This window comes from Mobula birostris, chromosome 6 (assembly GCF_030028105.1).
Source record: "Mobula birostris isolate sMobBir1 chromosome 6, sMobBir1.hap1, whole genome shotgun sequence".
NCBI classification, from domain to species: Eukaryota; Metazoa; Chordata; class Chondrichthyes; order Myliobatiformes; family Myliobatidae; genus Mobula; species Mobula birostris.
This window is the reverse complement of record NC_092375.1, coordinates 150,885,590-150,909,258: the sequence shown is the minus strand read 5'-3', so window position 1 is coordinate 150,909,258 and position 23,669 is coordinate 150,885,590. Positions and strand designations below refer to the sequence as shown.

At 40.9% G+C, this 23,669-nt stretch overlaps 1 protein-coding gene across 2 annotated transcripts in view; it reads right to left on the bottom strand.

Moving 5' to 3' along the window:
- pgap1 (post-GPI attachment to proteins inositol deacylase 1) overlaps positions 1 to 17,548 on the bottom strand; it is a 106,217-nt gene extending 88,669 nt beyond the window's left edge. For both annotated transcript variants that reach the window (XM_072261627.1, XM_072261629.1), the window contains exons 1-5: positions 17,392 to 17,548; positions 14,547 to 14,700; positions 7,215 to 7,390; positions 3,307 to 3,478; positions 1,360 to 1,520 (exon numbers count right to left, since the gene is read on the bottom strand). In XM_072261627.1, coding sequence (XP_072117728.1) covers positions 1,360 to 1,520; positions 3,307 to 3,478; positions 7,215 to 7,390; positions 14,547 to 14,700; positions 17,392 to 17,526 — 798 coding nt within the window. In that variant the 5' untranslated portion in view covers positions 17,527 to 17,548. The remainder of the gene's footprint in view (positions 1 to 1,359; positions 1,521 to 3,306; positions 3,479 to 7,214; positions 7,391 to 14,546; positions 14,701 to 17,391) is intronic.
- Positions 17,549 to 23,669: the final 6,121 nt, after the last annotated feature.

Genomic DNA, 23,669 nt, shown 5'->3' with positions numbered 1-23,669 from the left:
ATATCAGAGGCGTCTCAGTTTTGACTGCTGCCAAAGCTCCACCACTAGGTTTGCTTTCAAAGCATGCCAGAGGACTTCAAGAGCAGAGCGTAGTCAACATTCGGATCTCACCACACAACTGGAGGAAAAAGAGAGCCAGGAATATCAGTTGCCTGTCCACTTTTAACCCAAATAAATGAGGGTATGCAGAACCATGGGTAGCAATTCTATGCAACAGGTCCTCTCAGCAAACTCAGGCCATGTTTTGGAACCACTGCCCCTTCCGACCTCAATTCATCAATTTGAAAAACTTAAGATATTCAACCAAAGATGGATAAACAAATGAGCTTCGTAATATAAAATAATTAAGGTAAATGTCCTCCAGCTAACAAACTGTTTGGACTGGACCAAATAATCCTGTTTAGAGTAATAAGAAACTTGCTTTAAAAAAAAATACCTTGAAAGAAAAGAGCTCTAACTTGGAAGGCAAACATAGGACAGAGGAGCAGAAGCTCACATTGGCTGTTCCAGCCAATTGCTGCCATCCAGAAAACGGTACCCCAGCATAAAAGCCAGGACCAACAGGCTCCAGGACAGCTTCTTCCACCAGGCCATCAGACTGATTAATTCACGCTGATACAATTGTATTTCTATGCTATACTGTCTGTCCTGTTGGACATACTATTTATTACAAATTACTATAAATTGCACATTCAGAAGGAGACGTGACATAAAGCTTTTTACTCCTCATGTATGTTAAGGATGCAAGTAATAAAGTCAATTCAATTGTCGCCATTATATCATTGCAGAGGATATGGGAATTCTTGTGCTCAAGTCGTCACTTCTTTTAAAGACAATCCCTGACCCGATTTGATGATGAACTTCATGACGTATTTTTATACATCAGCAGCATTCTTTGAAGGGGTTCATGCTTGAAAAAAAAATTCAATCCTCCTAATTTTCCTCAGTAATCTGTCCTGCTGTACTTATTAAAGTGTTTCTGCTGTTATGAATGTTCTCTTCAAAACAAAACTGACAAGTACTATTGTTGAAAACTGTAATCAGAAAAGTAAAAAAAAATGACAATTTGTCATTACATATGATTAAATTTATGTAACATATTGTTTACACTTGTGTATCAAGATTATTGAGGCAAGACATTAAAAATAGGGAGCAAAGAATACCCTCAAATGAGTGGAGTGCCCATCAGTGTCGAACAAAAGAGAAATACGTTACTCTGACTCAGGTTCTGCATCAATGTGACATTGTTTGTGTACAATGGATCAGTTGAACCCTCTCACAGGAAAACTGTAAACGACACCAATATGAATATATTACAGCTACTAGAACAGTAAGTTTAAAAAAGAACATTTACATTACCACGACACTTAGAGTATTGTTATAAAGGCCTAGGCTTGGAACAATGGTCAGCCCAGAGCGGACTTGATAATCTCGGAAACCGCCTCCCATTGAGAGAATGCTGATGTTACTCAAGTCTTTTTCATTGAGAATCCAGTGATTGTTCACAGTGCTGTAGAAGTCTACAAGAAAGCATAAATTGGCTTAACTACGTCTATTTAATGTAATTTGACATAACATATGCTCAATGAACTATGCTTTAAATATGATTTATTCAATATGAAGCAAGCTAAGCCATTCTGTAGATGCCAAAGGCACTAAATCATTAAAACACTGAGTAACACACAAAATGCTGGAGGAACTCAGCAGGTTAGATAACATCTACAGAATAGATTAAAGAGTCGATGTTTAGGCCGAGATCCTTCATCATGAGAACGCTGATGAAGCCCTAATGAAAGGTCTTGGCCCGAAACATCAACTCTTTATTCTTTACCATAGATGCTATCTAACCTGCTGAGTTCCCCCAGCACTTTGTGTGTGTTACCCTGGATTTCCAGTATCTGCAGAATCTCCTGTGTTTATCATTAAAATATGTTCTGATTACTCCTGGGCTCAATCCTGACCAAAATTATTGGTAATAAATTGTCCATTTTGATCTCGCCTGCAATCATATATTTCAAATACCTTGCTATGTTCCCTGAGCTCTAGCTTTTAACAGAGTCGATGACTGTGAATCACATAGAAATAGGCCCTTCGGACACCAAATCCATGCTAACCATCAGCACGTATTTATATCAATTACACTCATCGTTTTATTCTCCTCATATTTCAATTCAACGTCCACAACACACCTAAACTCTACTGGCAATTTACAGTAGCCAATTAATCTATAAATGTTCTGGGATATGGGCAGAAACTGGGGCACCCAGTGAAAATCCATGCAGTTCCAGGGACAGCGTACCACACAGACAGCAGTGGTGATCAGCATTGAACCCTGGTCACTGAAACTTTGGTGCAGCACTTCAACCAGCTGTGCCACTATTTTGCCATTTCTGCCAGTTTATTCTTTGTCTTTCCTTTTCCCTTCATTGTCACTGTTATGTGCATAAAAATGGCTCTAAATCATAGAGCAAAGTATTGCAGTAACCATACATAATGAAACTTGCAACCTCCTATTCAACCAACATTCTATTACCTGTACAAGGCAGCTAAACAAACCCTGCTAAAAGAATTAACTTCAAATCTGATATTGATTCTTGGGTCTACCAGATGCAATACCTCTCACATGGAAAAGGACTATTTTCCTGGCTGTAAGTTTATCAGTCCATTTCATGAAGGTAGTGGAAAGCCATACTTGGTGCGATCACTTGGAAGACAGCCCGGTTAGAATCCACTCTTGCCCAGCCTAGGTTGGGCACGTGGCCAAGTGGTTAAGGCATTCGTCTAGTTATCTCAAGGTCGCTAGTTCGAGCCTCAGCTGTGGTAGCGAGTTTGTGCCCTTGAGCAAGGCACTTCATCGCACATTGCTCTAGTCTGTGCGAGGAGTGGCGCCCCACACAGACTTCCAATCTGCGCCTTGTAAGGCATGAAAATGCCCAACGCAGGCCTCTCATGGTCTGAGTCGACGTTCCCCCCATGGCCAGCCACAGCGGACTAGGGCATGTGAAGTAAATTCCAAATATCTCACAAGCCAAGCGTCAGTGGGATGTCTACCATTATGCATTTGATGCAGTAAGTGTGAATAGCACTGCACAATTGCAAACCAAAGCATTTTTTTTAAATGCACTACTGTGTATTCTCTATACACTTTCAATACAAACATCATGGTGTGAACAAAATAAAAGCAAAGGAAGTGTTACAATTTAATTATTGCTTGCCTAAAAAAAGCTATGTAAAACCTCCATTTGGGTCATCATGAATGAAAGGCAATGATATAATTCCATAATCACTTTAGCTTTCCAGACTTACCTATGAGGTAGCTGTCCAGTAACAGGACTGGTGCAACATGAGGTGTAGCTTGAGTTACAATAAGACTGATTAGTGCAGATTTGAAGTTGGGTAGTGTGAATAGTGCTCTAGCAACAATGCCACCCATAGAATGGCCCACAATTGCAACACTGCTGGGTGCACCTTTTTGATCCTATGGACACAAATAGATCAAAATTAAGTTCAGAAGAATTTTAGACCAATGCTGGACACAAGAGACTGCAAATGCTGGAATCTGGAGCAGCAAAAAGTTTGCTGGAAGAACTCAGTGGCTCAAGTAGCATCCGTTGGAGGGAAGGGATAGTCAACATTTCAGGTTGAAACCGTGCATCAGGACTGAGAGAGGAGATAGCCAGTATAGAAAGAAGGGGAGTGGTGAGGCAGGAATCTGAGGTGGTTAGTGGGTCGAGGAGGCGTGTAAGATGACAAGGCTGTGCCAGATAGAGGGGGATTAGAGGGAGTGGAGTTGGAAGACTACGGCCGGCAGACAAAAAGGGAGGGAAAAGAGAAGAAAGAACAAACTAAGGAAAATGGGGATGGGCAGTGTGAAGGTTAGAGACAACTGCTCAAGGGAAATAAACAGAAACACAAAAGGCTGCCAGTGCTGGACTCCAAAGGAAGTGAGAATGGGAACCATTACGGAAGAGGCAAATGGCAGATGGAACCAGAACCACTGCACAAGAAAAGGGGCAACCTATGGGTGAACCAGGAAGGGATGGGGAATGAAAATGAGTGATGATGGGCTAGCGAGGCTGTTTAGGGGAACAGGGAAGACTACAGAAGGAATGGAAGGGGGTGGGGGGGAAAGGAGGGTGAGTAGAAGGGAAGAAAGAAATCACCAGAAGGTGAGTACCTAAAATTGGGAAACTCACTTCACCCAGCAAAACCCCCCCTCCAGCATTTACCCCATCCCTTGCCCCAGCTCCAATCTCTGCTAGATCTTCACCGTTTGTCCAAAGCCCCTCTTTCTAATGCCGAGTTGCCGCTCTTCAGCAGTGGCATCACCTCTGCTCTTGTGCCTTATTTCTTTGACAAGGAATCTTCGCTCCTCACTCCTGATCCTTTCCTCTCCAACACCACTTTGGGCCTTTTATACTCTACTTTTTTTTAATCTTCAACTGCCACCGTGGCATCAATCACCTTGCCTTCTCTATTCATCTGACCCAATCCAACCTCACTTCCTCCGATTGCAAAGCCCTCCATTCACTTCGCACCAATCACATCTAGTCATTAAACCTGCATACAAGAGTGGAGGTGTTGGAGTCTGGTGGACTTACCCTTACCTTGCAGGTACCACCCCATCCCAAACCCTGGACCTTGACCCCACCAAGAACACCAGGCCACTTTCCCCACACTATTACAGATCACAACACATCAGGAGATCTGACTTCCACAATCTCAATTTCTATACAGAAGAAAGAAATGCAGGGTAGGTTCTTACCCAAGATTTATATGCGGGACTTTTATGGTAGGCTCATTGTTTCTGCATGTTCTTGTTTCACTAAACACATCTCTCACATTCTGACTCAATCCTGTCTCCCCATATCCAAATACTTCCCATCTGCATCTGGGACACCTCCCATGCCCTCCACCAGTTCGACAATTTCTGATTCCCTGTCCCCCCAACTCTTCACCACTTCATCTACCACAAAAATCCAACTAGTTCTGCTCCACCAACACTCTCATGCACCTGGTGAAACGTGTTCTTCTCCTGTACAACTTCTGCTTTGACTCCTCTCACTTCCTATAAATCAAAGGTGTAGTAGCCCTGCGTACCATATGGACCCTGGCTACGCCCACCTTGTTATCGGCTACATGAAACAGTCACTGTTCCAAACATTCCCTCATTCCACTCCCCATCTCCTCCGTTACATCAATGACTGTATATATGGCACTTCCTGCACTCGTGTAGAACTTATTCATTTTATCATCTTCACCACCAACTTCCACTCTGCTCACAAGTTCACGTGGACCATTTCTGACACTTCACCCCCTTTTCTAGATTGCCATGTCCAATCTCAGGAGACAAACGATCCACTGACATTTACTACAAACCTACCAACTTCCACCTCTTGCCACTCTGTCCCTTGAGGATTGGCCCTTTCTCCAAATTTCTCTGCCTCTGTTACACCTGATCTCAAGATGAGGCCTTCCATTTCAGGTTATCTGAAATGTTCTCTTTTGTTAGGAAATGTGGCTTCACTTCTACTCTGGTTAATGAAGCCAAATCTTTATCTCCTCTACTTCTTGTTCTTCTCCTCGCATCTCACCGTCATCCAGACAAAATAGAGTGTTATCCTGGCTTTGACTTTTCCACCTCAGCCTCCACATCCAGCACATCATCGTTCCTCATCCCCTCTGCTGCAACTGGGTTTCACCACTAGTCACCAGGAATTTAGTTCCTTAGAGTTGCTAGAGCTCGGGGTGGTAGTGGGGATAAGCTCCCACTACCTATTAAATGCTCCCAATGGCATGCATCTTAAATAAATAGTCTCTGACAACCAAGTCCAGCATCTGGCCTTCATGCGTGGCTTAGCTACCAAGCCCGGTGGAACCGTTTGTACTGACAGGAGAAGAGACAAAGGCTGGTTACTAGCACCTTAAAACCTGTCACTTCGAGCAGATGGGGCTCGTCAGCCATGGTTAGCAGCTCATCTAGGAGAAGGAAAACTCTGACCACTAACTTAAAACAGAAAAGATTAACAGCAAGGTTAATTTTCCCCAAGTTCAAGAAACAAAATAGAGGTCACAAGTCCATTTTTTGTGATCAAAAAGGTGAATAAAATCACATGACATGAGCCTAACAAGAAATGCAACTATTTTTAATTCCACATTTTATGCTAAAAGAACCCATGATAATACTTGTGACATGCACTCAGTCAGTTTAAAGAGGTTTATTCTATAAGGAACAATTAAATACATCAAAACAAAATTACTTTAATGAGAAAATTTTATCATCCTAATACAAAACTTCTAAAAGCCGAAAAGATAAATTTGCTGCTTTGGAAACAGTTGGGAAATTGCAACAGCTGGATCAAACTTTTGGATTTCCTTAAAATTGGAAAAAGCTTACATTTTTTCATAAAACCACAAACAAACAATGCCATGAAAAGGAGACATTAGGTGTAACCTGGAGCAAAATATAAACTGCTAGAGGAACTTGAAACATCAACGATCCCTTTGCATTCATGGATGCTGCCCAAAATGTCAAGTTTCTCCATCAGTTTGTTTTTTGAAAACAATAAAATGAAAAGTGCATTTGCTTCTGCACTGGGTAGCCCTGTTCAATGTTCTTCAAGAAAAATAACCTCAGTGTATGGTGACACATACATACTTAGATAACAAATTTACTTTGGCTTTCAATTGTGATGACCAAAATATGAATTTTGTGATTTACAAGGTGCAATTCTACATCAATGCATAATCACTGCACATTATCAAGTCAACAATGTAAAGGTAAACACATTCAAATCTAATTCTTCATTAAGTGAATTTTAACAATGGATTGGTTCTCAAGTCTCTGAAGAACAGATGTACTTCATTCACCTTGAGGAAGCATACTACCTGTATATCTTTCATAAAAATAAGTCTCTGCACCAGAGTTCCAAGTAGAAGTTTTGAGTAAGAGATCCAATGGGACCACAATATAAAGGAGACGGATGGACAACCATAGTCTCAAGAAACTGGAAGTTTCAGGTTGCCTGATTCCATCCTTATCTGTAGTCAATTAGCATACCAGCAGTGAAATGTTTTCTATCACTGCCTATCATGTTTTCAGGGCCCTGTTCTTGGCTTCAAGTGAGATACAAGTTTGAGATAAGTTATAAAGTGCGGAACACTGATGCACACAATGAAATATTCTGAAAGCAAGTATCTTGATGCAATCTTACCTTGTAAAGTTTAAGGATGACCTTTATACATGCATGTACAAACTTAGTTTGCTTTTCAAGGCTTCCACCATAAAGTGCCACAAGCTCCTCATTGAAATCAATGCTATAAAAGTCAAAGTGGAACTTGTGATATATATTCTCTGCTTTCCTCAGTGCCACAGAGCCCAGGGAACGAACTGCAATACAAGAAAAGAAATAGGACTGATAAGAAAAAATCAGATGATACCTGTAGGAACCATGTACCTACTTTGTGTTTGTATTGTATTCTTTGGCGCGCTTATGATGGTAATCTATCATTAGGTTTATGATTGGGGGCATGATAGAAGCAAATGAGTATAGTTACCTATTCACGTTTTGTCTTATCTAGTAGAGACGGGGTGAGCCATGAGGGAAATTACATTATTTTGTTGACTACTCAGTTAGTTTGACTGCTAACTAGATCGCTAACTTTATTTAGTTATGCTAATTGGAACACCATTCATTTTTTCGTTAATTACGTTAATAGGAACGCTATTAGACCGCTAATTTAGTTTCACTAGTTTTTTTTAAATCACTACAAGATTGTTAGGTTTGGCTGGTTTTGTAATAAAGAATCCAATGTATCTTTTTTGATTTGGAAATTCGTCATTTGGAAGTGCATCATAAAATGTTGAGTACCCTGGCTTACTCTCTCAGCAGTTTTGATTTGTTTTCAAGTAACTACTCCATTTTGTCAACAACAAAAAAAAGTTATATTAAACAAACTCAAACCTATGGCAAAGGATTGCCTTGGCCCTGATGGCAAAACAGGAGAAGCACAAGACAAATAAATGACCTTTTGCTGACTCATGTTGTGCATTTGGGATTTGAACACAGTTTTGAATGGTCAGCTCTGCCTATCCATTTGGGACTATTGCTCAATCATGCGGCACTTGCTGGAGGGCTCATTGCTTTGTTTTATTAAAGTGATAAACATTCTAGTTGCTGACGTTTTTATTGAAGGATGTTTGTTCGGTCCGGTTTAAATGTTGTGGACACACAGATACTATGTTTGTTGCCTATGCTTATTTAATCAAACATCACCGGTGCTGCAGGCAACAAAGAGTTAATTAATTCCAAAGGCCCTGGAGTCAAGGCTTGCAAACTAGAACAAAAAGCTAAAGCTAAGACTAATTTAATCAAAAGTCCTTGAAAGGAGTATGAAACAAATGTGAACAAAATTAAAAGTTTAATACCATCAATTAATGATCTTACAAAGAATAACATGTCTTACCATTGCAATCTCTCTCTGTGAAGCTGCTGCTAGGCAACATCACACGCTAATCTCATTACTTGAGCAGGAAAGACAAAATGGATCTTCTTCGAACATTGATAACTATTGTAGTGCATTCATAGGGAACAGTATGTGAAACACTGTTTGAACCAAACATGTTATGTTGAATGTCATGTTGCTGCAACAAATGAGTATGTGTCCCACCTTCCATCAGGCAATGTTTCTCAAATTCCAAGGAAGGATTTGACAAGACACATAACAGAGGACCCACAAGATAATGTTAAACCGAATGACAGTGTGTCAAATGTCCATGCTTAAATTTCTGTTGGAGAAAAATCTTCTGCATTTACTACCTCCTCTGCTTGCATTAAAGCAGATGCCGATTTAGCTGCATTAATCGCACATCAGTGATATTGAAGGACAAACACGTACTGGAAGAGCAAGTGGAACAATTAACTGCTGTGGAGCTACAGAGAAGGAAACAACAGCTACGCTAGAGGAAGAAATTACGGCAGAGTTAATGCGCTGAGTTAATGTGCTAAAGACTTCAAATATGGTGAGAACTGAAAGTGCTCCAGCAGGTGTGAGTTCCTATACCAAAAGGCACAAAAGAAAACAAAAAACACTCAAATTTCAACGTTGATTCATTTGTTCCTCAAGTGTCTGTGAAACACGAGCTAGACCTCCCCCCCAAAAAAATAGGTAGTTCAGGGTGTTTACTCTCAGCCTGCACTAAGGAGGCTCTCTGAACATGTCATACCCAACAACTCAAAGTGCTCACTGGGATACTCACTTACAGCATGGAAACACACTTGTTTCAGATGACAGAGGTCAAAATAGTATTATTGATAACATGAGGAAGCAAAATGAAATAATAACCTTATTAGTGCAACAGCAACACATTTCATTTTTGCCAAGAGAGATTGAAATCTTTGATGGAGATCCATTGCAATATCATGCACTCATGAGGGCTTTAGAAGTCAGTGTCAAAGGCAAGACGGACAGCCATAGCGACTGTCTCTAATTCCTTGAAAAGTACACTAGGGGTCTCAAGAGAGAACTTGTCAGAATTTGCCAGCATATTGATCCTAAGAAAGGTTCTGTAAAAGCCAAGGCTTTACTACAAGAACATTTTGGTTATACAGGTGTCCCCCGCTTTTTGAACGTTCGTTTTACGAAACCTCACTGTTACGAAAGACCTACGTTAGTTACCTGTTTTTGCTAACAGAAGGTGTCTTCACTGTTACGAAAAAAGGCAGCGTGCGATCAAAAGCAGCCGCTCCTCCCCCGGATTCGGAACTGCATTCTAGCCGGCAATGTTAAACACGTGCCTCTGAGCAACTGTGCTTTATGTCGATTTATTTTGAGCATCCGTTTGCAGGATAAGTTCTAAGGTATCGGAAAAGCCTAAAAGAGCTCGTAAGGGTGTTACACTTAGCATGAAACTAGACATAATTAAGCGTTTCAATCGTGGTGAACAAAGCAAGGACAAAGTGAGTTTGGCTTGTGGAAGTTGACGAAGATGATGTTGAAGAGGTTTTGGCATCGCATGACCAAGAACTGATAGATGAAGAGCTGATACAATTGGAAGAGGAAAGGATAACAATCAAAACCAAATGCAGTAGCGAATGGATCGAAAGTGAAGTCGTCCAGGAACTGAACGTGAAGCAACTGCGTGAGATTTTCACTGCAATGATAAAGTACGACTTTAATTTTGAAAGGGTACGTCAGTTTAGGGCATACTTGCAGGATGGTTTGAGTGCTTACAAAGAACTGTATGATAGAAAAACACGCGAGGCTAGCAGTCAAGCATACTGTCGTTTCTCAAGCCTTCCACATCAGCCACAGCAGACGACGAACCTCGACCTTCGACATTGAGGCAGGCAGACATAGAAGAAGATGACCTGCCTGCCCTGATCAATGATGAGATGACACCCCAGTGTCCCACCACCCCAGTGGTCCCAACCTCCAGGCCGCGGACGGATACCGATTCACGGAGAATGCAGCGGTAGCCGGGAGGCACACAACACATCTTAAAGAAAAAAGCCGAAATAAACAAGCTAATTAATTAGGTGCTGGGCAGCACCTAATTAATTAGCTTGTTTATTTCGGCTTTTTTCTTAAAGACGTGCTGGATGCCTCCCGGCTACCGCTGTACTGCTGCATGCTTCGCGGATCAGTATCTGTCCACTGCCCGGAGGGTGGGGACCACTGCACCACCCCAACTTCCGACGACTCAGTGTGCTTAGCACTGCCTTCCTAATTCTGGTAAGTGATACTACACTGTACATACATTATTTCTACTTTATATAGACTGTGTATTTTTGTCTGTTACTTGGTATGATTTGGCAGCTTCATAGCTTAAAGGTTACTGGAGAGAGTGTTTTTGCCGAGAGCGCTTGCGTGAGATTTTTGCTAGGGGGAACAGTGCAGCAATGATTGTAGAGAAGTATTTCTACTTTATATAGGCTGTGTATTTATATCATTCCTGCTTTTACTATGTGTTACTGTTATTTTAGGTTTTATGTGTTATTTGGCAGGTTATTTTTGGGTCTGCGAATGCTCACAAATTTTTCCCATATAAATAAATGGTAATTGCTTCTTCACTTTACGACATTCCTGCTTACGAACCGTTTCACAGGAACGCTCTACCTTCGGATGGCAGGAGAAACCTGTAAACAGAAAATTGCATCCACCTACAGGCAAAAGGTTCTTTCTTGGGCACCTATCAAATTTGAAGACGTGAAAGCTCTTTAAGACTACAGTCTTTTTCTTAGCAGTTGTTGCTATGCCATGGAAAAAGTGCACACATGTATGAGCTGGACATGCCTGCTAATATGTTGATTGATGTAAAGAAATTGTGCCATTTTTATTGCGCTGAACAGAGGGATCTCCCAGGATCGCCTCACCTGAAGCATGTCCATTTGCCAGAGACTAATTCAGAAATTCTGCTGATAGGGACAAATTGCCTAAAGCAAAGGATTTGAAGTGTTATTAATGGACCTTATGCAATTAGAACAACGTTGGGTTGGACTGCGAATGGACCACTGAAAAAAAGACCATGGCATTGGGAGAAATAGCGCTCAGCCTGAGCTGATAGTTAACGGGATTGCAGTTTTGAACTGCAATGAGCTTTGGCAGCTGCAGCTTAAGGCAGACTTCGCTGCATGCAGTCAGGATGAACAATCTGGTTTGTCAAGAGAAGACCTGGAGCTGATTATAAATGTGGCAAAACTGGTGGATGACCACTGCCTGATTAGTTTACCATTAAGAAAGGAGGAGGTTAACATGTCAAATAATTGGAAGATTGCTGAACAATGTGCTCTAAATCTAAGGAAGAGGTTTAAGAAGGATTTGTAATTTCACACTGACTACACAGCACACAAGGTTTTGCTGAAAGAGTGCCAGCAGAGTATCTGGAATAGTGATGAAAATGTCTGGTATATTCTACATCATAGTGTTTATCACCCCAGAAAAGGGAATCTTCGTGTTGTGTGTGACTGTGGAGCGACTTTTCAGGAATACCACTTAATGCTCGGCTCTTACAGGGCTAGATCTTACTAGCTCACTGATTGGAGTCTTAACCAGATTTGGAAAAGAGTCAGTGGTGATCATGGCAGATACTGAATCAATTTTCATCAGGTTAAAGTACCAGTGGAAGGTGCAGATCTGCCAAGGGTTCACTGGTGGCCTGATGGTGAACTCAGCCAAAATATGATATACTTTAGGATGGTGGCACATCTCTTTAGAGCAACTTCATCACTGAGCTATGCCAGCTTCACTCTTAGGAAATGCACAGAAGACAATCAAAAACAGTTCAGCTGCGAGACTGTGGTTAAGATTTTGCATTGCTTCTATGTTGACAACTGCCTTGTGTCAGTGTCCCCTGAGGAAGAAGCGATGTCTCTCTCCATCATGACCTTGTATCTATTTGTGCTAAAGGTGACTTTCGACTCACAAAGTGGCTAAGCAACAGACACAGTGTGCTAGCTGTGATGCCAGAGGAGCAAGAGTGAAAGGTTAAGATATACCTTCGGCAGAGAGAGTACTGTGTGTGCGATGGTGCATTCAGTCTGATACTACAAGTTTAATATCGCGATCCAAGACAGACCTCTCACCAGACGGGCAACCCTCTCCACAATTAGTTCCATCTATGATCCCTTGGGAATCCGAGTCTGGTGGTGCTATCTGCTAAGATGATCCTAAAAGACCGATGTAAGAAAGGGCTTGTTGGCTGGGATAACACAATACCTACACAAGTTGCTCATGAGTGGATAAGCTGGCTGGAAAAACTCTTGTCAGTTGGAAGACTTCAATGTTGTTAGATGCTTGAAACCCCTGAATTTTGAAGAAGGTACTGATGCACAGTTATACCACTTTTGAGACACAAGCAAAGATGGCCATGGAGCAGTGACCTACCTATTGTTGCATTCCTTTATACTTTATTGTCACCAAACAATTGGTACTAGAACATACAATCATCACAGCAATATTTGATTCTGCGCTTCACACTCCCTGGATTACAAATATTACATATTAAAGATATTAAAAATAGTTAAAATTTGTAAATATTAAAAATTTAATTAATCATAAATAGAAAATAGAAAAATGGGAAGTAAGGTAGTGCAAGAAAAACTGAGAGGCAGGTCCGGATATTTGGAGGGTACGGCCCAGATCCGGGTCAGGATCCATTCAGCAGTCTTACCACAGTTGGAAAGAAGTTGTTCCCAAATCTGGCCGTACGAGTCTTCAAGCTCCTGAACCTTCCCCCGGAGGGAAGAGGGACGAAAAGTCTGTTGGCTGGGTGGGTTGTGTCCTTGATTATTACACTCTCATGTGTACTGTGTGCTTTTATCGAGGGTAGCTCTGTAAAAGTCAGTGTCCATCCCTTGTATGGAGCTCAATGCTCACTGCAGCGACAGCGGTAAGCCGTATGGACGCATTGTGGAGGAACGAGTTGCACATGCAGCTTCAGGACTCAGTGTTCCTGACTGATAGCGCTTCTGTGCTTTAGTATATCAAGAATGAAACTCCCAGGTCCTTCAGAATCTCTTAATGTCTCACAAGCATCTCAATGGAGGAATGTGAACACTTCTAGCGACCTGATAGATGTGGCCTCTAGAGGGCTGAAGGTGAAACCATTCCTGAATAATGAGACATGGGTGCCTCAGTATCTTCTTCAGCCCGAAAGGGAATGATCTCTGAATCCCGACTGCTCTGGAGAACTTCTGCTAGATGATCCGAAAGTCAAGAAGAGTGTTACAATGAATGCCTTGCAGAATGAAGAGGAGGTGTACATGGTTATGTGTATAATCTATCACTTCTCATCTTGGACCCATTTGAGGAAGACAGTGGTTATGCCTGAAGAGTCTAAACATCCTTTTATACTGACACAGAAACTTCATATCTCAGCCATCATTCTGAGGCACGTACAGTCTAGAGGTGAGATATGATGGCCGTAACCACGTTATCCAGGTTGCATCAAAAATACTGGATTCCAGGTGCTGGTAAGTATAAATACTGTAAAAATATAAATAGTAAAAATACTGGATTCCTGGTGTTATAAGAATCCTGCCGAAGTGTGTTGTTTGTCAACAGTTGCACAAAGCTCCAGGATGCCAGTACATTTCCTCTTCGTAAATTATTATCAGTGTCATGAGTTATGAATTACCTTCTTAAATGTTTGCCACTGCATATCTATCCTTTTGCCAATTAACCTATTTGCATAGTCCAATTCTACCCTCAAAGCTCTGTCATTTCCCTAATTTAAGGTACAATAGTTGTTTTATTCTTAAGCATTTCACTCCCAAAATGTATGCCAAGCTCCACCATGCTGCAATCACTAGATCCTCAAGGATCACCTAATCTAAACCAGTTGGGACTTTAGACAGATCTACAAAATTTCCTCTCCAACAATTTCATTTTCACAACGTAGCTGAAATTCCTCATTCCTAGAACCTTTCCAGTGAATAATTTTGAACTCTTGCTAGGCAGCCATCTTTCCAAAAATCAGATGGGCATATTTCTTGTACGAGCACAAGAATGAAAACGACATACCAAATTTTGCTTCAAAAGCATACCTTGCTTATAACTCCCAGCATTTCCAGGAAGAAACAAAACAGGGATTCCTGAAGGTTTTAGCCCATTTCGTGCTTCAGCAGAATCTCTTTCTTCATAAAGGTATAGACCATAACTTGGGTAGTGATTGGAAACTTTCTTTGGAAGCTTTATTTTCTGTTTACATACAACAAATGAAACACAATTGGAGTTATACCTCCTCACTTTACACTAACATTTACAGTTCATATAAATATAATCTTTTCAAAATTAGCAACAATTTTGCATTATCCACATTACACACAGAAATTCATGGATAAACTGAAATAAAAGTTAAGTCATATACAAAATATCCACAAAAGGAACTGAATATGAAATATTCCCTGTGTTACAGGAAATCCCCAATGAGACAAAGGTGTAAATCAAAAATAAGAAAACTTAAAATATACTTAGATACATATGATTATATTTGTGCTGTTATTAATTATTGTGCTATTCATCTCTTTGTTTTCCATTAGATCCAGAGTAACAATTATTTTGTCTTCCTTTACACTTGTGTACAGGAAATGACATAAAACAATTTTGAATCCTAATAAATGAGTAGTCTGGTGATAGGAAGTAGGGAGGAATTACTTCCACCTACTGAAAGCCACCTCTTTTCTATTACATGAATAATGTCAACATTATTGCATTGTAAACATCATAGGAATTCCATCTGATCTAGGGATCCACTTAGGCCACACTTTCACTAATGTACAAGAACCTGACCAATTTTTGTTTTGAAATACTGGGCAAAATCTGTTAAGCAAACATGGTACGTAAGACTGTCTATCACCAGTGTTTGAAATACCACAAAACATAGATTGTGTTGGCTTAAATGATTTCTGATATGTTATATCACTAGCACCTCATTTCTCTAAAGTAAAACCCATAGGCCCTATTCATCAGAACATTACATAAAAAAGTCCATACTTTTTAATTAAACAATCTTTACTGCTATGAGGTAACTCATTTATTAAATGACAATGTAGAATGAGTTTCCTCAATTATGCTAGATCAAGCAAACAGATGGGATGCACAAAAAGAATAATTTAGTAAATAGTTAATTAACAAATGTTTCTGTATTTTGCTGGGAATATGAACTGTAATGAATATCATTCAAACACATCAATGCAGCAATTTCACCACTAACCCCAATATCATTTAACTGTCTTGAAGTTTGACTACTTCAAGAATTAAAGATTTTTAGGGTAAATATTCCAATGTTAAGTTAGGTAAATCTATATGAATGAAAATGGAGGAATCACAAACATACACGTGCCTATTTAGCAAGTATCTTTCTGATAGCTTCTACATCCCAATTCCAGTTAAGCAAGACCAATTTTAAAATTTAAACCCGTTTTCAGTTCCCCTCCTTGATGTCATCCCCTCTTAACCTCATCAGACCTGCATCCAACCCAGTGCTCCTCCAGCTCCCTCAATGTCGCTACTCTGGAATTTTCACCCGAAACCTATCTACTTTTTTAAAATCTCTTTTACCTTCCTTAAAGAATGCCTTAAATTTTAACTTGTAGGTAAAACAAAAATCTGTAAATTTTCCCCAATATCTATGTGGCTCAGTCATTTTTTATTGTTATGTTTCTGTGAGGTATTGCTATATTAAAAGGTGCTATATAAATGGTTCCTGCATAACGCTACAGGCAATTTGTGACCATGGTGATTGCAGCTGCACGCCAGATATGCTAAACTTCCTCATTTTGTTTCACACCATTTCCTCGAAGAATTAATGGCCTGATAAAAGAAAATTCTAATCACAAACAAGAGAAATTCTGCGGATGATGGAAATCCAAGTAGCTGTCCTGCAGAAAGGTCTTGGCCCGAAATGTTGACCGTACTCTCCATAGATGCTGCTGGCCTGCTGAGTTCCTCCAGAATTGTGTGTGTTAAAGGAAAATTCTACATTGTTGCCGGTCCCTAATTTTGTCTCATTATCAATTTGCCACGTTTTGGGAATTATCAGTTTTCTCATCTCAAATCGTTTAAATATTTTCACAACTTTTCTCCCCAGTTATAATGAATGCAAAGGTATCACTGTCCCACATCCCCTCTAGTTTAGTGAATCTACACTATAGGTTTTACTGTCGGCATCCTGAACATTCTCAGCAAAATATAAATCTCCAGTAATGCCTTGTGGAGATTCATAACCAGCTCATCTCATATGCTAAGACTAAGTAATTAGTGGCCAGTACTTTTTTTTTAAGCTGGAAGATCTGGTGCATAATAAAAATTATGTATTTGTTAGAAATTGAGGCTCCAACTGTGGAACAACTATGTCTAAAGTTGAGGAATTTTGGCGACGGTAATTGAAGGATATAAATTTACCAAAGTAGGTGCAAAGATGGAAGGATTTGATATGGAATGCGATAACACGAGAATGCAGAAAGGAAACAAATCGCGGAAGCTTCCCTACGATACATTTCAATTTCAATAAAAGACTACAAAGAACAACCATCTCTTTGCATAACAAATTTAAATTTGCAGACAGGCCGCGGCATAGTAGTAAAAGGACCAGAGATCATCAACGAAGAATGCAAAATTTAACCAAAACCTGAACAAGATGTTATCAGATGGTGACCTGGAATTTTATGCACGATCTATCATCTAAACTTAACTGGAGATTTAACTGAAAACATTTTGGAATCAGGTGCCTTGAAACGTTAGAATATGGTTATATCCTTGTCAAAACACTAGGTACAGAGCTAAAGTGCACTGACAAACCAGAATGGCCTGTTGCACAACCAGAACTGACGACTCCTACTCTGTAAAGCCTGGTTGGAGTACGTACAACCGGCCGCCGGGGCAACTTACAAGATATTCTGGGTACTGGAACATGTACGTCATGCTGCACTTATTTTCTTCATACACGAACAAAACATCCCATACTCCGAGCCCTACAAAAACCAGCAGAAACCCATGCAACCAACCACTCTTGCAGCCTGCCATCACCACGCTTTCGGCTCCAATCGGCATCACCTCACGACCACCGGCCGAGGCGGACGCGGCATCCGATTGGTTGCTTTTAATGTAAATCAAGGACCTCGATCCCGGGTTGGTCCAATGAAGGATGAAGACGTGAGCGGGACTTTGTTGTTACGTTAGGTTGACATCACAACAACGCGTAGAAACGTAATGAGGTAATTGAGGACTGGGCGTCGCGTTCAGTAGGCCATGTTGTTAAGGTCGCTGCTGATTAAATTAAGCAGTTAATGAAAGTTTTTATTGTTAGTTAAATTCAGAAATAACAAGACAAACTTTTCATCTTATTAAGACACAATACACTGGAGATGCTGGATTCTCGAGCAAAAGATAAAAAAAACTGCAGGATCTCAATGCAAACTGTTGACAATTTAATTTCTCACTTCACAGATGTTTCTGGGTCTGATGAGTTCCTCTATTTTTATTTTTTGTGCCTCTGAGACAATAAATTCCAAAAAGTTGTAATTTCAAATAAAATTTGAAGCACAGTCACGCTGAAACAAACAACCAAAACTTTAGTCAAAACTGGAGCAACAAACATCCTGCCGGAGGAACTCAGCAGGTCAAGCAGCATCTGTGTGAGGGAAACCTGATGCAGGGTTTTGAACAAAATACCAATAATTCCAACACCCGGGCTGTTCAATCGGCTGACTACCTTCAGCATCTTGTCAGTTGGTCCAGCTTCAAGCATCCCTAATCTCTCTTTTTGTCAAAGCTGACAGGTTAGGATCTGAAATGATAAATCTTTTTCACACTTCAGACCTATAGAGTATTTAACAACATCTGCAGTATGATGTGGATGTAGCAAAGTTGTTTCCCATGATGGGGGAGTCTAGTACGAGAGGGCATGACTTAAGGATTGAAGGGCGCCCATTCAGAACAGAGATGCGAAGAAATTTTTTTAGCCAGAGGGTGGTGAATCTATGGAATTTGTTGCCACGGGCAGCAGTGGAGGCCAAGTCATTGGGTGTATTTAAGGCAGAGATTGATAGGTATCTGAGTAGCCAGGGCACCAAAGGTTATGGTGAGAAGACGGGGAGTGGGACTAAATGGGGGAATGGATCAGCTCATGATAAAATAGCGGAGCAGACTCGATGGACCGAATGGCCAACTTCTGTTCCTTTGTCTTATAGTCTTATGGTCTATGGTATTTCTTTTTGGACAAGATTAATTTCGTAAAAGCATTCAGCAATAAAGAATGGACTAAATGAACTTGACAGTCTTCATCGGCAACTCTTTGAGTTCAAGAATGAATCACTGCAAAAGAGAAAATCAAAGTACAAAATTTAATAATGTAATGCAATGAAATTAATGAGCATGATAAAAGATAATTCCTGATAACCTGGTGATATGCATTACAATGTTTTGAAATAGATGTTTGTAATAAGGGATTTGATTATTGTCTTACAAAATTTTATACAATCTATAATGGATCCCACAAGTTCAACGAAAGCAAATGTGTCCCCACTATTTAAGTAATGGGGAAAGACGAGAACAGAACTATTGACACTCTTACCCTAAGCAACTTCCAAAATACCAATTATGACTGACCAAATTCAACATCAACTTATGCAAAGAAAACCATGTTTGATTAATTTGGTAGGGGAGATGAGGGAACTGAACAGATACATGGGATTTTCCAATACCTTTGATAAGATTCCATACAAGAAGTTGGTAAACAGGGTTGGAATATTTGGAATTGGGAGAATTATACTGGCATGAATTGGCATTTGGTACATTTGTTTTATTATTGTCACATGTACTGAGGTACAGTGAAAAACTTGTCTTGCACACCATCCAACACACACAAAATGCTGGAGGTCAGGTAGCGTCTATGAAGGGAAATGGACAGGCAAAGTTTCATTCCTAGACACTTTATAAGGACTGGAAAAGAATGGGGCAGAAAACAGAATTTTAAAATGGGGGTGGGAGTAGGGGAAGGGTGAGATGTACAAGCTGGCAAGTGATAGGTGAGTCCAGGTGATGAGAAAGGTAGATGAGTGGTGGAGGGGGGTGTGAGAAGCTAGGAGGTGACTAGTGGAAGAGATAAAGGTCTGAAAAAAAGAATCTGATGGGGGGGTGGAAAGAGTAGATCATGGGATAAAGGAAAAGAGGTGGGGATCCAGAAGAAAGGTCAGAAGACTTGAAGATGGGAAGAGAAGAGGTGAGAGAGATACTAGAAAGGGAAAACAGAGGGTGGGGTGAAGCAGAGGGGAGTAATGACTTGAGATGAAATAAATCGATGCTCACGCCATTTAATTGACACTACCAAGTCAGAATGTGAGGTGTTGCTCCTACAGCCTGTGTTTGGCCTCATCATGGGAGTATAGGAGACCATGGACAGACGTGTCAGTATGGGAATGGGAAGTCTCCAGGAGGTCCTGGCTGTTGTGCATGCATGGCTGCTTGTTCAAAACCATCAAGGAAAAATATGGGATATAACAGCATCCACCCTGTATTTGGACGCATCCATCACGACAATGATTAGCAACTCTGGGTTGAAATGTATCAATAGAAGGCTGGACGACAGCATATTCTTCACCTGATCAACAGCCTCTTGTTGGCCTATTTCCACTTGCACTAGTATTGAGCAGGGCTTTGAGGAGCTTCCATAAACTGTTGGAAAACTGAAAAGCAGATGGAGGAAGGAAAGCAACCCCTTAGGTTCTGAGGTCTGAGCTGTGTATATTTCAATGCAAGGAGCATTTTTGGAAAGGTGGATGAGCTTAGGGCATGGTTCAGCACATTGTAGCCATTAGTGAGTCTTGTTTGCAGGAGGGGCAAGACTGGCAGCTGAATGTTCCGGGTTCCATTGTTTCTGATGGGACAGAGCAGAAGGAATTAAAGGGGCGGGTGGGGGGGGGGCGCGGGTGGTATTATGAGTCAGGAAAAATGTTATGGCATTGCTCAGACAGGACAGACCAGACAGCTTGTCTAATGAGGCTTTATGGGTAGAAATAAGGAATAAGAAAGACATAACAGTGTTAATATGATTATATTATATACCACCCAACAGTCCATGGGATTTAGAGGAAGAAATCTGTAGAGAGATCGCAGACTGTTGCAAGAAACATAAGGTTATTTGAGTAGGTGATTTTAATTTTCCACATATTGACTGGGACTCCCATACTGTAAAAGGGCTGGATGGAAAAAAAGTTTGTCAAATGTGTTCAAGAAAGTTTCCTTCGTCAGTAAATAGAAGTCTCAAATAGAGAGAGTGTGATACTAGATCTCCTGTTAGGGAATGAGCCAGGGCTGGAGCCTGAAATTTTGTGTAGGGAAACGCCTTGCATCTGGTAATCATAGTAGAAATAAATGTGGAGACTATTTTCTAAATGAGGAAAAAAATCCAAAAATCAGAGAAGCAAATGGACTTGGGAGTCCTTATGCATAACAACCTGAAGGCTAACTTGCGGGTAGAGTCAGTTGTGAGGAAGGCAAATGCAGTGTTAGCATTCAAGACGTCTAGAATACAAGAGCAGAGATGTGATGCCTAGGTTTTACAAGGCACAGGTGAGGCCTTTTGAAAGAGTGAACTATGTATAGTATTGACTCTTAAAATAAGAATGTGGTTTTATGACCAACTTCTCATTAAGTTGTTTTATGCAATTGACTGCTTTCTGGGTTGTAACAATTATCCAAAGAACCCTTGTAATAATTTAGTTTCTTGCCTACAAAGTTGTGCCTGGGTGTCATGGTTTGTTGGATGACTTTGTGCTGTGTGAGTGAATGATGCAGAGAGGGTAACAGAATGAAGGACAAACTATGCTGCCAGATCATTAGGTGAGATTGTGCTAGTGCAATGATAAAGTTACTATCCATATATATATCTGTTCAAGACTGAGTGGAACAGATATTGCTCTTTGGAGACAGATCAAACAGCAAATGTTGGAATCTTGGAGTGAAAAAAACAGCTGTAATATGAACTCATTAAGTCAGGCAGCATCTGTTGAGGGAAATGGACAATGTCCTTGCCACAATAAGAATTTCAACATCAATGGAATCCTTGACTCTTTATTGCATGTCTCAGCACACTGACCTTTGTTAATGGTATTGCCATTACAATCAACATCAAGTCTAAGAGCAGAGATGGAAACAGAGCACAAACTTACTCAGTAAGGGAGAAACATTGAGGGGGAGATTTGGAGTGGTCGATGGGGAAAGTCACAGGGTGTGAGTGTGAAAGACAAAAGCATTGGAAAGTGAGACATGCAAAGCACAAGATGGAAAGGGCAGCACGTGGGAAGCAATGAAGCAGCAACAGGCAGAGAAGCAGAGAAAGATCTGAAAGAGGCAACAGGAACAGCTTGTCTGTTGTAAGGAAAAGTCTTCAAATCCATCTGCACAATGTTAAAACAAGAGTTGGAGATGTAATGAAGTCTTTATTTAATTTATTTATTTATTCATTTTTAGAGTTACAACATGGAAGAGGCCCTTCCACCCCCATGAGCCACACGGCCCAGCAACCCCTGTACTTAACATTTAACCTTACCTTAGTAACAGGATAACTAACAATGATTAACTAATCTAGTAACCGGTCCTCCTCTGGATTGTGGGAGGATACTGACGAAAATCCATGCAGTCACGGGGAGAACATATAAACTCCTTACAGTGTCAGAATTGAACTCTGAACTCGATGCCACCAGCTGTAATAGCATTGCGCTGACTGCTACACTCCAAGTTGATTATAATACATCGCTTAGACATAGAAACATAGAAAACATAGAAAATAGGTGCAGGAGTAGGACATTCGGCCCTTCGAGCCTACACCACCATTCAGTATGATCATGGCTGATCATCCAACTCAGAACCCTGCACCAGCCTTCCCTCCATACCCCCTGATCCCTTTAGCCACAAGGGCCATATCTAACTCCCTCTTAAATATAGCCAATGAACTGGCCTCAATTGTTTCCTGTGGCAGAGAATTCCACAGATTCACCACTCTCTCTGTGAAGAAGTTTTTCCTAATCTCAGTCCTAAAAGGCTTCCCCTTTATCCTCAAAGTGTGACCCCTCGTTCTGGACTTCCCCAACATCGGGAACAATCTTCCTGCATCTAGCCTGTCCAATCCCTTTAGGATTTTATACGTTTCAATCAGATCCCCCCTCAATCTTCTAAATTCCAACGAGTATAAGCCTAGTTCATCCAGTCTTTCATCATATGAAAGTCCTGCCATCCCAGGAATCAATCTGGTGAACCTTCTTTGTACTCCCTCTATGGCAAGGATGTCTTTCCTCAGATTAGGGGACCAAAACTGCACACGATACTCCAGGTGTGGTCTCACCAAGGCCTTGTACAACTGCAGTAGTACCTCCCTGCTCCTGTACTCGAATCCTCTTGCTATAAATGCCAGCATACCATTCGCCTTTTTCACCGCCTGCTGTACCTGCATGCCCACTTTCAATGACTGGTGTATAATGACACCCAGGTCTCGTTGCACCTCCCCTTTTCCTAATCGGCCACCATTCAGATAATAATCTGTTTTCCTGTTTTTGCCACCAAAGTGGATAACTTCACATTTATCCACATTAAATTGCATCTGCCATGAATTTGCCCACTTACCTAACCTATCCAAGTCACCCTGCATCCTCTTAGCATCCTCCTCACAGCTAACACTGCCGCCCAGCTTCGTGTCATCCGCAAACTTGGAGATGCTGCATTTAATTCCCTCATCCAAGTCATTAATATATATTGCAAACAACTGGGGTCCTGGCACTGAGCCTTGCGGTACCCCATCAGTCACTGCCTGCCATTCTGAAAAGGTCCCGTTTATTCCCACTCTTCGGTTCCTGTCTGCCAACCAATTCTCTATCCACATCAATACCTTACCCTCAATACCATGTGCTTTAAGTTTGCACACTAATCTCCTGTGTGGGACCTTGTCAAAAGCCTTTTGAAAATCCAAATATACCACATCCACTGGTTCTCCCCTATCCACTCTACTAGTTACATCCTCAAAAAATTCTATGAGATTCGTCAGACATGATTTTCCTTTCACAAATCCATGCTGACTTTGTCCAATGATATCACCGCTTTCCAAATGTGCTGTTATCGCATCTTTGATAACTGACTCTAGCAGTTTCCCCACCACCGATGTTAGGCTAACCGGT